This window comes from Barbatula barbatula, assembly GCF_947034865.1.
Source record: "Barbatula barbatula genome assembly, chromosome: 19".
NCBI classification, from domain to species: domain Eukaryota; kingdom Metazoa; phylum Chordata; class Actinopteri; order Cypriniformes; family Nemacheilidae; genus Barbatula; species Barbatula barbatula.
In genome coordinates this window covers 11,213,281-11,227,448 of record NC_136782.1, presented here as the reverse complement: position 1 = coordinate 11,227,448, position 14,168 = coordinate 11,213,281, and the positions used below count along the sequence as shown (strand labels likewise).

Below are 14,168 nucleotides of genomic sequence, written 5' to 3'. Positions count from 1 at the left end.
AAACCTTACCGTGGATTTTATTGCGACGTGAGGGATCTTTCGCCGTAATCATGCTATGAAAATGTTTTTCTTGTTGTTTACGTCAGTAGTTCTCTTTTCCCATCCTGACAAGAACAGACATTTGAGGAAACCACCTCCATCCAACCTTTGCAGTTGGCTGGTGTGCATTAGACCTCTGTCGAAAACTACGCCTATCAATCTTTAATGATTCAGTGTTCTCGCATTGCAAATGAATAAATAGAGCTTTATCTCTGAGAACAATGGAAGATAAAGTCAGCTGAATGTGCCGACTGAAATCTATAGCTGTTTGTCCAGCTAGTGGGCAGTGATTCAATGATACCGCTTCGGGTCTGACCCCAATACCATGTAGTCCAGTGACAAGTGCATGTCCCGTGGAGCAGGGGGTCACGGTCTGGCCATTTGACCAGATAAGATGGGGAGAACTGTGGGAAAGAGAGCCGGAAGCTGGCTGGACGTGGCTCAGTGATTACATTAGGGGGTTATTCAATTAGCCCAGTCAACATGGCGGGGCGGCTGTTGGGTGTTTTTTGGATGAAAAGCCTCTGCGTTATGTAAGAGTGACACAGGCTCGCGACGACACCGGCATAATTATTGTCTCAGATGCGACACCTCCTACCAATTTATTCATAGAAATGGTTGTGTGAAGGGTTTCTGGCTGTATCGTTTTTTTATTTTGGGCTTTTTCTTAATTCAGTCTTATTTGTTAGAATATTTACTGGAGACTTTCTGCTAGGAAACTGTCATATAACACTTTAAATAAATGCATATATTTTTGTATTTTGTTAATGAGGTAAGAATATTTTCTTACAATATATTATTTTAAGACTTATTTTCTCACAATTTAAAATCTCAGATAAATGGAGTTTGTTTGAAGACATTTATTTGACTAGAAGACTGGGGAAAATTATGAAAAATATTTTTTTCTGTGTGGACAAAAATCTAAAGGAGTTTTCAGTTGCTGGTGGAGTGTTGAATACTAATGTTTTGCTTGATGAAGTCCTCAGAACGCCAATGCATTTCCTATCCTCATTACCGTCCTGTCTGAGGTTGTGTGTGTGTGAAAGTGAGTTCATTCCATCCATTCTAATATCTATTCTACCAAAGGAAGCAGTTTAATGTGCTGAAAATAGTCCTCTTGGCCCAGTGCTTCGTTTTCCTAATGAACAATATTTAAATTGGCGAAACAAATCGCTTGTGCATCTTTCTTTTAGCTGTTTTGTATTGCTCCAATCCTCAACACTTGTGGTTATGTCATGCATTCATAGTTCCCTATCGATACTTCACTCGTACTGCGTAGCAGGACGCTATGGGGAAAACTCCTTTTTCTCCGATGACTGAAGCAATTCAAAAGCGCAGTGAAACTGCACGGTGATTGGTTGGAAAAAAGCAGAGCTTTAAACCAATCGTAGCGGAGCTGCCGGACCAATGGCGATGGCACCCGCCAAAATGGGCGGGGCTTATGGCTATATAAGCAGACACATCGCCGTAGGGTCTTCAGATCTCTTCTCCTTCAGCGACGACTCGTCTTCGCTTCCCGAGACTGACTGCTTCGCCGTCGAGAGAGCACCTGCAGCGGATTCGACCTCCTGCTCAGCGCCTTCGCTTCAGCGGCTTCGTCAGCGGCTTCGCTCCGGCGGATTCTGTCGGCGGCTTCGCGAGCGAACGGTTCTCGCTATCAGCACGGTCTTTTCCCTGCCGCTATCCGGCGACGCTGAAAGAGCATATTTTCACTCACACTTTCTTTTCAGAGAGTGTTAGAGCAAATTTCCTGCGGCATTCACGTGCAGTTTTCACTGCGCTACAATGCCGCGCCGTACCTGTCGCTCGTGTGGGGTTTTCCTACACGCCGCTGACGGGCACGAGGAGTGCGTCTCATGTCTGGGTCTCTCCCACGCAGAGGACGCGCTCAAAGAGACGGAATGCTCTCACTGCGAGAGTATGAGTCTCTCCTCTCTGCGCTCGCGGATAGCTTTCTTTTCAGAGAGCGACTCCGCCCCTCCCCCCCCGCCTCTGCGCGCACAGGACACTGTGCGAGCGAAGCAGCGGGGTAGAGGAGCAAAGCGCTCGGGGAAGCGCGAGCTCACGCCGGCTCGCCGTGCCTCGCCTTCCCCTCAGAGAGATGTTTCCCCGGTCTGTTTAACCCGAACAGATCAGCGTCCACTGGCGGCCGCCTGTGACATGATCTCGTTCGGTGGAAACGAACCGGAGGATGACGACGCCATGTCGTTAGCGGCTTCAGACGGGGAGGAGTTAGCGGGTTCGTTGGATGACCCCGCCCCCTCGCCGTCTCCAGAACCCGGCAGACACGCCCCCAGTGCGGACTCCGAGCTCTTCCGGGTCCTCACGATGGTGGTTAACGAGCTGGGTTTAGAGTGGTGTCCCCCAGAGGAACCCACTCGCAGCCGCCTGGACGAGTGGTTCTTGCCGGGGCGCCGTCAGGCTCCTCGTCAAAGAAACGCACCGTTCTTCCCGGAAGTTCACGGCGAACTCACGAAGTCGTGGCGCGCCCCCTATTCGGCCCGTCTTCGACCTTCTTCCTCCTCTGTGCTCACCTCCGTGGACGGCGCAGAGGAAAAAGGGTATGAGAAGCTACCCCCCTCGATGAGTCTGTGGCCGCACATCTGTGTCCGCCCGCCGCCATCGGATGGAGGGCTAAAGCGTCTCATCCTTCAAAGCCGTGCAGAACCACCTCGGCCCTCGCTGGACGCGCATACTCGTCCACAGGCCAGGCGGCTTCAGCGCTTCACTCCATGGCAGTGCTCCAGGTCTACCAGGCGAAGCTCCTCCAAGGCATGGATGAGTCCAACCCTGACCCTGCGCTCTTCAGAGAGCTACGGAGCGCGATGGATCTTGCTCTACACGCCACCAAGGCCACGGCCCAGGCGATAGGCAGATCCATGGCCAGTTTAGTGGTGCTCGAGCGTCATCTATGGCTGACGCTGACTGAGATCAAGGATGCGGATAAGGTCCCCTTCCTGGATGCTCCTATTTCCACGACCGGCCTCTTCGGACCGGCGGTGGAGGGTTTAGCAGAACGCTTCACGGCAGCGCAGAAGTCTTCGCAGGCCATGAGGCACTTTCTGCCCCGTCCTGAGCCCGATGCAAGGAAGAGGAAGGCTACAGGGCCCGCTCCAGCCGGCCCTCCTTCAAAGACTGCTCTCATGTCTGCCAGGTCACCCCGTTCAGTTCCGGGTGCCGGCAAAAATGTGTTGATAATGTGCAATGTTGTAAGTGCGGGGCCTTTTCTAACGCCCACACCACATTCTGCAAAATGTTTTATTAAACACAAACATTGTCAAAAAAAGAGCAAGCTTCCTCTTCCATTATCCTTGGGAGTCAAGCCCCCAAAAGGCGGCGTACCTCCTCTTTGCACCCAAACCCTTGCCGCCCGGGCCAAGGCCTGGAGGGCCATCCCCGGGGTGTCAGATTGGGTTCTGGAAATAATATCCCGTGGATATTCACTCCAGTTTGCTCGTCGACCCCCGCGCTTCCGCGGGGTCGTCCCCACCCGAGTGCAGGACTCAAATTCTCACGTTCTGCGCACGGAGTTGAGGAATTTACTGGGAAAAAGAGCCATAGAAATGGTTCCCCCAGATCAAATCGAGTCAGGCTTCTACAGCCGGTACTTTCTCGTACCAAAGAAGGACGGCGGCTTCCGCCCCATCCTCGATCTCAGACATCTGAATCGCGCCCTTATGAAACGGCGCTTCAGAATGCTCACGATGAAGCAGATCCTCTCGCAAATTCGCCCAGAGGACTGGTTCTTCTCTCTGGACCTGGAAGATGCTTACTTCCACATTCAGATAGCCCCTCGTCACAGGCGATTCTTGAGATTCGCCTACGAGGGAATTGCTTATCAATACACGGTCCTTCCATTCGGACTCTCTCTAGCTCCCCGCACTTTCACGAAGTGCATGGATGCGGCTCTTTCCCCTCTCAGACAGAAGGGAATCCGCATTCTGAATTACCTCGACGACTGGCTTGTTCTAGCCCAGTCGGAGGACGAGCTAAGGTCCCACAGATCCCTCCTCCTCAGCCACCTGGAGTGCCTGGGACTCAGGATCAATCTTGTAAAGAGCGCACTGTCACCCAGCCAACGTATTTTGTTCCTGGGAACAGTCTTCGACTCAAAACGCATGACCGCCAGAATATCGCCAGAACGAGCTCTGGTCATTCGACGGCTTGCAGCCTCATTCACACCCGGGGTTTCACGCCCCCTCAGGGTTTTTCAGAAAATGCTAGGCCTTATGGCCTCTGCATCTCAGGTACTGAGCCTGGGCATCCTCCGGATGCGCCCCCTCCAGTACTGGCTGAAGCCCAGAGTTCCTCCACACGCTTGGCGTCTTGGACGACTGCGTGTTCTGGTGAATCAAGCCTGCGTAACCGCCCTAGCCTCGTGGAAAGATCCCCTTTGGCTAGAGCAGGGTATGCCCATGGGCTCCACATCCAGCCGGAAAATGGTCACGACAGACGCCTCCAACACGGGTTGGGGGGCTCTGTGCGATGGCGAACCGGCCTTCGGCCTCTGGTCGAACCAGGAAAGAAGCCTCCATATCAACTACCTGGAAATGCAGGCAGTATGGTTGGCTCTCCGCTACTTCCTACCGGTGCTAAAAGATCGTCACGTCTTAGTCCGATCAGACAGCATGACGGTGGTATCTTACATAAATCATCAGGGAGGCCTCTCCTCAAGACGCCTTTTTTCCCTAGTATCTCACCTCTTGGAATGGGCCCAGTCCAATCTGTGCTCACTGAGGGCAACTCCTCTTCCAGGCAAACTGAACCGGGGAGCAGATATGCTATCTCGGAGCAATGTTCCTTCGGACGAATGGACGCTCCACCCCATGTCGGTTCAGCGAATCTGGCAAATCTTCGGCAAGGCGGAAGTCGACCTTTTCGCCTCAGAAGACAATACTCATTGCCCGACGTACTTCTCGAAGGGCAAGGACGCCTTGGCCCACGCTTGGCCCAACCGGCTCCTCTATGCTTTTCCCCCGATCGCGCTCTTGCAGCAGACAATCAAGAGAATCAGGGATCAAGCGCACCGAGTGCTATTGGTAGCCCCTCTGTGGACGAACCAGCCTTGGGTCGCGGATCTCTCCCAGCTGCTAGTAGCAGCCCCGTGGCCCATTCCCCTGAGGCGGGACCTCCTCTCTCAGGCAGGGAACACGATATGGCACCCCCAGCCAGAGCTGTGGGCTCTGCACCTTTGGCCTCTCGACGGGAGCCTACGGACCTCCCAGAGAGCGTACTGAACACCATATCACAGGCTAGAGCCCCGTCCACTAGACGTCTCTACGCCCTCAAATGGTCTGTCTTCGCCTCCTGGTGTGCAACACGTGGCGCTGACCCAGTGTCCTGTGACATATCGCTGATACTGTCATTCTTACAAGAGTTGTTGGATAACGGCCGTGCCCCTTCCACACTCAAAGTCTATGTGGCGGCTATTTCAGCCTCACATACCCTTATCGGAGGACAAGGAGTGGGCAAGAACGATCTTATCGTTCGTTTCCTGAAGGGCTCCAGGCGGCTACACCCCCCTCGCCCTCTTACAGTTCCCACTTGGGATCTGCCCACGGTCCTGAGGGCTCTAGGGTCCTCCTTTTGAGCCTCTGCTATCTACGGACCTCCGTTCATTAACGCTCAAGACCGCTCTGCTTCTCGCTTTAGCATCGGTGAAGCGTGTGGGGGACCTACAGGCTCTCTCTGTGAGCCCACCCTGTCTGGAATTTGGGCCGAACGACGCCAGAGTCGTCCTCAAACCAAGGCATGGCTATGTACCTAAGGTGCTCTCTACTCCGTTCAGAGCACAGGTCATTTCGCTCTCTGCTCTCCCCTCCTCCGAGCGGGACCCAGAGCTTAGTCTGCTCTGCCCAGTCAGAGCATTAAAAATATACATTGAGCGCTCCGCCCTATTCAGACGGTCGGAACAGCTCTTTGTGTGCTTCGTCGACCGCACCAAAGGGTCCTCGGTTTAGAAACATAGACTATCGAAGTGGATAGTTGAGGCTATATCGCTGGCTTACTCTTCCTTGGGCCTTCAATGTCCCACGAGAGTTAGAGCCCATTCCACTAGAGGCGTTGCCTCTTCCTGGGCATGGTATAGCGGTGTCTCTATAAAAGATATCTGTGCGGCGGCCTGCTGGGCTTCGCCGTCCACTTTTACAAGATTTTACAATCTGGACGTTTCGGCCCTTCAGGCCCGGGTCCTTTCTGCTTGAATTAGGTCGCTGAGCCATGGCTATAGCCACGCCAGCACTTAATTACTTTGGGACGATAACCGGTCTAGGCCACCTTCTAGCTTGGCCTTCGCCGCTTTCAGGGTTTCCCTGCTTTACCCCGTCTCCGAGCCAAGGCTCCGAGACTATTTATGTTTTTCGTTCCATCTGTAGCACGGCGTGATTATACTGGTTCCCCATAGCGTCCTGCTACGCAGTACGAGTGAAGTATCGATAGGGAACGTACTCGGTTACTTACGTAACCTCGGTTCCCTGAGATACGGGAACGAGTACTGCGTTCCTTGCCGTGCTACGAGCTGCTGTGTCGTCGCTTCAGTCGAAGTAACCTGAAGACCCTACGGCGATGTGTCTGCTTATATAGCCATAAGCCCCGCCCATTTTGGCAGGTGCCATCGCCATTGGTCCGGCAGCTCCGCTACGATTGGTTTAAAGCTCTGCTTTTTTCCAACCAATCACCGTGCAGTTTCACTGCGCTTTTGAATTGCTTCAGTCATCGGAGAAAAAGGAGTTTTCCCCATAGCGTCCTGCTACGCAGTACTCGTTCCCGTATCTCAGGGAACCGAGGTTACGTAAGTAACCGAGTACGTTCTCCGTAGAACAACACAACTGTAAGTCATACAGTATGACAACAAGAAAAATATCCAGCATATATATTTCTGTTCATTCGTTTGCTTTCTGTCTGTCTATCTTTCTTTCTTTCTTTCGTTCTTTTATTTTTGCTGTCTGTTGCTTTTTTCCTTTATTTCGTTCCTTCCTTTTTCGTTCCTTCCTTGTACTCTTTCTCTATAGACCATTTCATCGGACGCGATCGTGTCTGACCCCAGTTAACTTCCGGTTTGTGTGTGTAATAATAAATGTTAATTTAATTTATGTTAATATTATTTTGTATTATTATCTTAGGCTACTGTATAATAATTGTATTAAATTACTTGTTGAATTTTGTTGTATGTTCATTTTATAAAAAAATGAGTCCTGTAGTTTTGACGCATTTAAACAAAGTTGGGGGTCACAAAAGTGTGCATGCGCAATGATGTTTGTTTATGTTGTTAGGATTTAACCCTCTATTAACAATGTATTTTTCTGTTATTCTTCCGTTCACTCTTTTTTTCTCTCTCTCTTTGTTTGTCCTTTCTTTCCTTTATTGTACTCTCTATATGTCTCTCTTGTCTGTCTTTGTCATGAAGGGGCAGAATCATGACAGACCCACGTGTTTTATGTGGAGAGAAACATATTATTGTCAATCAGGACATAATATGCGTTCTCTCCAGTCTTATCAGTGGCCCCGCCCCTCTCGTTCCTAGTATAGCTTTCCTCCTGTGTCTCATTACCCACACCTGCCCATCGTTATCTCCTTTGTTAGTCTCCCTATATAATGTCCTCTTGTCTATTATCTTGTGCATGTTTGTTGTACATGTTTCCTGCCCTGTATTAGTCTGCCAAGGTCATGTATGTATCGTGTCAAGGTCCTTGTTTGTTTTTCTAGTTGTTTATTTTTGCCCCCCTTGTGGGAAGTATTTGGTTTCAATTTTTGTATCAAGTTTGGTTAAAGTTTTTCCCCATCGTGGATGTTTGTTTTGTGCTTTATAATAAAGCTTCCGTTAACCCCTTCATTGTCGCTGCCTGCAATTGGGTTCTTCCTCTGTGGTTCGTGACAGTCTTTCTGTGTATCTTTATTTTTTCATTCTTTTGTTTTCTGTCTCTGTGTCTCGTCTCTCTCTCTCTCTCTCTCTGTCTGTCCTTTCTCTCTATCTTTCTTTCGTTTTTGCTTTATTTCTTTCGTGCTTTTGTCATTCTGTCTTTCATTCTTCCTTACTCTCGTTATAATGGCTCACTTCAGTTGTTCTTAAATGTTGCACTGAAATATGAGTAAACAAAGCTTTCAACCACAAATTCAAAGAAACACAAAGAAATAAAATACCATGTAAAAATCTGCCCTTAAATCACCCTTCGGATTATGTTAGACACTCCTTTTAAAATATATGGTCACTTTAAAGAAATCATCATCATAAGACCCACAAGGTTGAGTGGAACTGGAAGCTGAAGGAAAAATGCAAGCGTGGCATGTTAAGCTCCACTGTTAACTTGGAGCACGTATTTAAAATGAGCACTGGGACGTTGTGATATGGTCTGAGTCTGTGGAGTTCATGTGATGTAGTTTGATTAAGTAACAAAAGTGTGGAAATGGCTTTCCCTGCCTCACCCTTTGCATTATTGATATTCCCCTTACATCTTCACTCCAAAGACTCTGCACACAAAACCTCGCTTCACCCGTTTTGTTTCTTCCTTGTTGCTCATTTTAGGGTAGCTGAATGCCTTGCATACTAAAGTGAAGAATTGTTCTGTCAAATCAGCGTTTTTCAGAAAGCAGCACTGTTTTTATAGGGTTTATCTGACTTGAAGCGAAGTTACTGGCATGCCAGCAGCGGCTTTAGGAGACAAATTGAAAACTTAGTTCCTTAAGCGCTCTAAATAACTTAAGTTTGCATATCTAACCTTCTTTATGATATAACTCAGTGCTATTTTGTTTGGGCTAAATTATGGTCTATATTTATTTATTAAACCCGCGGGTGGTGGTGGCTGAAAGTATAGAAGACATAGAGGGTATGGAGGTTTCTTCACCGTACCATGTGAACACCACGTGAGTACGCCGGAGTGCGAAGTCGTAAGGATCACCGTCAAGTCCAGCTGCTTGTAATTTCAGCAAATAAATGCGTGTTTTAGTACCGGTTTCTTTTTCTCCTATTCTCCTCATCCATTTTGCTGGGTGTTTTGCCACCCAGGGGAGCGTGTCCCAGGGCGTGTCCCGACATTTTCACGTGGGAAAGTGACGTCAATGCACACCCTCTATACTTAAAGTAATATATAAAGCAATAAAGTGTTAAATATACACTCCCAGAATAAAGGTGCCAAAGAACAAACCGTAGAAAAAACATTTTTGGTCTCCATAATAAGTTTTCAGTCAAAGGTTCTTAACACAAGCATTTCTTTCTTAACTTTTTATTGTCTGTCAAATCTAAATCCACTGCAAGGAACCTTTTTGTGTAGTGTAGTAGGCTATACAATGACTAATTATTAAAAATAAATATTAGAATGCGTTCAATATTTAAAAATGTTATGTTAGACAACAGAGCAGCTCTTGTCACACATGATGTTTGAGCCTATAAGGCATATACAATCATTCTCAGCTCCGCAGTTCACCCTACTTGAGAATGCCATGCATTTATCTAAAAGTTGAGGATGGCCTAAAGCGTTTCATTGATTCTTGAAGGTTCTTTTGTCTCTGTGCTCAGGGTCCCGATGGAGACGTGTTGGTCCGCAGTGACGCCCGTGTGTCTTCCCTCACCCTCAAGTACATCCAGTACACAGACGCCGGCGAGTACCACTGCACCGCCCGCAACGCCATCGGAGAGACCGCACAGCCCGTGAATCTGGAAGTGCTCTGTGAGTCTGGAGCCTCATTAGCTTCTATCAGCTCTACTGTTTGATATCCCTCAAAGGCAAATGTTTAATTCACAGCAGCGTTGGGTTTGCCATGTCAAGGTACAGAGCTCGGCTGCAGTCCATATGCAGCATATGGCAACTCTTTACAATGTTACTGTTAAATGTATCAATATTCCAGCCGCCTCCTTGAGATTTTTGTCTCTAAATACAAGATGGCAGTCAGTTTATTGTAAGAAAAAGGCCTTTCTATTTAACTTGAAGATTCTAGCAATGTGCAAAAACTAAATTAACTGCCAGTAATAAAAGTAATGAGGGCTGATAAATGATTCATCGTGATTCATCTCCTCCAGAATAAAAGTTTGTGTTTACATAATATATGTCTGTGTACTGTGCATATTAATTTGCATTTATAAACACATATACATACACATTTATTATTTATATATATATATATTTTTATATTTACCAGATTTTTTACTTGTATATAAATATTTATTCATTTTTATATTTTTCTTAAATGTATGCATGTACAGTATGTGTATGTTTTATAAGTATGAAGTTAATATGCACAGTACACGGTCATATATTATGTAAACAAAACGTATGGATGCGATTAATCATTTGACAGGCCTAAAGAAATTATGTTTTATATTTGGAGCAGGATTGTGGACCAAGAGATTTCACCATGGGCAGGCTTACCCAGCATGGATCAAAGATCGAAACCAAGCAAGCAACAAAGTAGTTTGTCTTATAGTGGCTGGATGAAAACAAATTGCTGGTTTTCTAGTGTCACACCGGGTTAGGACGCTGTGTATAAGTAAAAATCACATTCAGTTCAATCGGAATGAAAATGAGGCTGTTAAGGATCAAAATGCAGCCTGTTCTATCTGTATCTGGCTTTTAATCGCTTAGCCACAAAACACTGAAACATTTTACGACCATTTTTAGTGGAAAATACACTCCTCACAGCCACAAATTAAAACAACATTTGGAAACGAACATTCAGATTGATTGGAGTTTTATATTGCTTTAATTTGAAAAACAATGCCCCCTCCTACCCCAATGTTTTAATATTAATGCATGGCAGGCAAAGCACTACGGCCCCATTCCGTCCCATCATGCTTCCCCCACTGCGCGTGTTTGTATTTGTTTTAATATTAATTGCGGCTTATGCTGTGAAAATACCAGCCTCCCTCGTCGCATGTTTTTCTTGTGTTGGTACCAGCATTTTCGAGATGGAACTAATGACATCTGAAGCTCTGGTGAATGTGAGAACAACAGAAGCATCTCAGAGGGCTGGGAGCTTTTCACACACAGTCTGGGAGGGAACGTGGGCCCAGTCGTGTCCGTCACGGAAGCATCGTGCATCAATTGTTCAGGGAGACTGCTAAGAGAGGAGAGGAGAGGCTTTTACTTATGCTTTTAAATAGACACTGTCACGCGTGGCCCTCCATGGCGTTTTTAAATTCAACGCCGGGCTTTGCTTAAGCCATGTGCATTTGGCTCTTTTACCACCTAATCTTCAGAATAAAAACATCAAAGTTGATGGAAGAGGCGGTTTGTTCGCCCACAGAGGAGATAGACGGCCGATAGGTAGATTAAGGGTCAGCTCAACCAGCGAGTTTGTTTGTTTTCATTTGTATTCGCTTTGCCTTTCATCACAGATGCCCCGAAAATCCAGGGCTCAGTAACTGTGTACACGTGGGAGGGCAACCCGGCCAACATCAGCTGTGAAGTCCTGGCTCATCCCAGCGATGTCTTTATTTTTTGGTTGCGAGATGGGACCCAGCTGCCTAATTCTAACACCACCAATGTCAAGATCTACAACACACCTTCTGCCAGCTACCTGGAGGTACCGCCCACTCAGCCGCCTTACTGACAACATAAGCATTTGATGTAGACACGAACCTCGGGATAGTAAATCGTATCATGTCTTGAAAAACATAAATAAAATAAAGTCAACAAAAACAAGTGAAATGTTAACACTTTATAATAAGGCTGTATTTGTTAACATTAATAAATGCATTAGCTAACATTAACCAACAATAAACAATTAAGATTTTCAGTGTTTATTAATTTTGCATTGATTATTGTTAGTTAATGAATTAAGTAACCTTAATAAATGCAACCTTATTGTAATATATTTATATCTTGCTTAAAAAGATTGGAAGCTGATTTTTAGGACCAAGAAGATTAAATGTGAAATGTTATTTCTGTGATCATTTTGAACTTTTTCTAAAAAAATCTACATCTTATTAGAATATGTGTATTATGTTAAAGTAAAGAATTTTACAATTAAACAAATACCATTATGAACCATTATTGTTTTCCATTAAAACCATTACATACTAAATTCCTTTTTATGTTTTGGTCTTATTCATACTGGTGTTCCATTGCTTCCCATTTGCTAGGTATAAAGCTACAATCATCCCATGCTGAAATAGAAACCCAATAAGAACCATCACAGAAATCTAATCCCTTTAAACCATTATAACTTCTTTAATGGTTTCTATTGTTTGTTTCAGCTGGGCCCTATTGAAAAAAAAACCTGCTGAAAGAAACAATAGAAACCCTTAAATAAGTTATAATGGTTTCAAAGGGATTTGCATGGGTTTAAATGGAAACTGTAATGGATCTACTGGTATGTGATGCATTCTATTGGTGGGATGTTAAATCCCATTGGATTAATGCCCAAAACACACTACTAATAATTTTGTTATGGTTTTATTGGAAAAGCTAATGGGCAATTCCAGCGTTCTGGATGTGACATTTTGCATTATGGATGTGACATAAAAATGCTCAGAGAATCTATTTGTTACAAATATATTGAACCATCTTTTTATGTTTTACTAAACCCTTGTTGATAGAGTCTAAAAATCAGGAAAATGTTAGTCTATGAACACATGACAAAAGAAAACAAATGCTTTAAAAACTTGAAGGTTATTTGAACACCAAATGTTGATATCTGTGCTGGTAGCATAGTGAAAACCATTGGTAAAAACGTAATTTCTTCATGGTAAGGTTGACGTTTTCACGGAATTGCCCTAATGGTTCTTAATGGTATTTTAATGGAAACCATTAGAATTTCTGCAATGGTTTCTGTTGTGTTTCTATTGGGTGTTTAAAGCTAACATAAAGCACATATTCTGCATTACTTTATTCTACATCCCTAATCCTACCCAATACCTACACCTTACAACTATCCTTCTAACTATTAATAAGCACCAAATTTGGGGTATATAAATAGTGAGAATTGGACCTTAAAATAAAGTGTGACCACAATGTGTGTCAAAGATAGCTTTTATTGACCGATACTCAATATTGGCCTGTATATCGGTGCATCTCTAGTATTGATAATGACAACTGGAAATAAAATCAATTACACGAAAACACCGGATGTACATTTGAGAGTTTGAAAAAAATTTAGCGTCTTCTGATTTTGAGGTGAAATGGGAGCTGGACATGTTTGGTGAGATTCACACAGGATGAGATAGTGTTGCTGTAGAGCACTACTGCAGCCCGTGTCTCATCAATATTGTAGTACGTGAGCGCGCGGTCAGGAGTAAATACACATCCTCCTAATGGAATGACAACAGTTAAACATGTGAGTGAAGGATTACTGCCCAGATAGAACACCAGAGGTTAACGTATTCACTTGATCTGCCACAGGTCAATCCAGAGTCTCAGAGCGACTTCGGCAACTACAACTGCTCTGCTTCTAATGCGATCGGGACTGAATCCAAAGAGTTCATTCTTATCCCTGCCGGTATGTTTTCTTATCGATCTCCCTAAACTTACACATGCACAGTCGGTTATAGAAGATATAAATGACATTTCACATTGAGCGTTTGGGTGCGTTTTGGTAGCCTGTGATTTGAAAGTACTTGAAAGTCTAGCCGTTGCTCGATAAGGTGCGGTAAAAAACTGACCAGAACAGAATGGAATTGAGTAAAGTCGGTGTAATCGGCCATATGCTGTTTTCCCGCTGTGCATTGTAAAGTGTTTTCCCTGTGGTGCAGATGTGCCCTCGGCGCCGGCCATCACTCAAGTCCAGCCGTACTCCAGCACGGCTCGGGTGTTTTTCGATGCGCCCGAGTCCACCGGAGGAGTTCCTGTGCTTAAGTACCGAGCCGAGTGGAGAGCCGTGGGCCGAGGGAGCTGGGTTCAGCGTGTGTATGAAGTCAAAGACGGTGAGTTTGTCGCACGGCAAGCAGAGAAGGAAAGCAGGCGTGTGATGTGCAATGTCAAAATCACTGTGTTTGGACTGTGGAGCTTTCTCCATAGTCTGTATCCTTGCTGTTTATGGAAACAAGCTTGATATAATTTAGTATTGACATTATGGTATTGACAGACTGTGATCATTTTAACAATTGTTCACTATTTGTAAACCTGCAGTTATTTGTTTTACATTCAAACAGGTTATGTTCGTGTTTATATATATATCGACAAACTATAATAATACTATGG

At 45.5% G+C, this 14,168-nt stretch overlaps 1 protein-coding gene across 3 annotated transcripts in view; it reads left to right on the top strand.

Moving 5' to 3' along the window:
* Positions 1–14,168, top strand: part of ncam1b (neural cell adhesion molecule 1b) — an 80,381-nt gene that overhangs the window by 46,550 nt on the left and 19,663 nt on the right. For all 3 annotated transcript variants that reach the window (XM_079482091.1, XM_079482090.1, XM_079482089.1), the window contains 4 exons: positions 9,551–9,701; positions 11,366–11,553; positions 13,371–13,467; positions 13,721–13,891. In XM_079482091.1, coding sequence (XP_079338217.1) covers positions 9,551–9,701; positions 11,366–11,553; positions 13,371–13,467; positions 13,721–13,891 — 607 coding nt within the window. The remainder of the gene's footprint in view (positions 1–9,550; positions 9,702–11,365; positions 11,554–13,370; positions 13,468–13,720; positions 13,892–14,168) is intronic.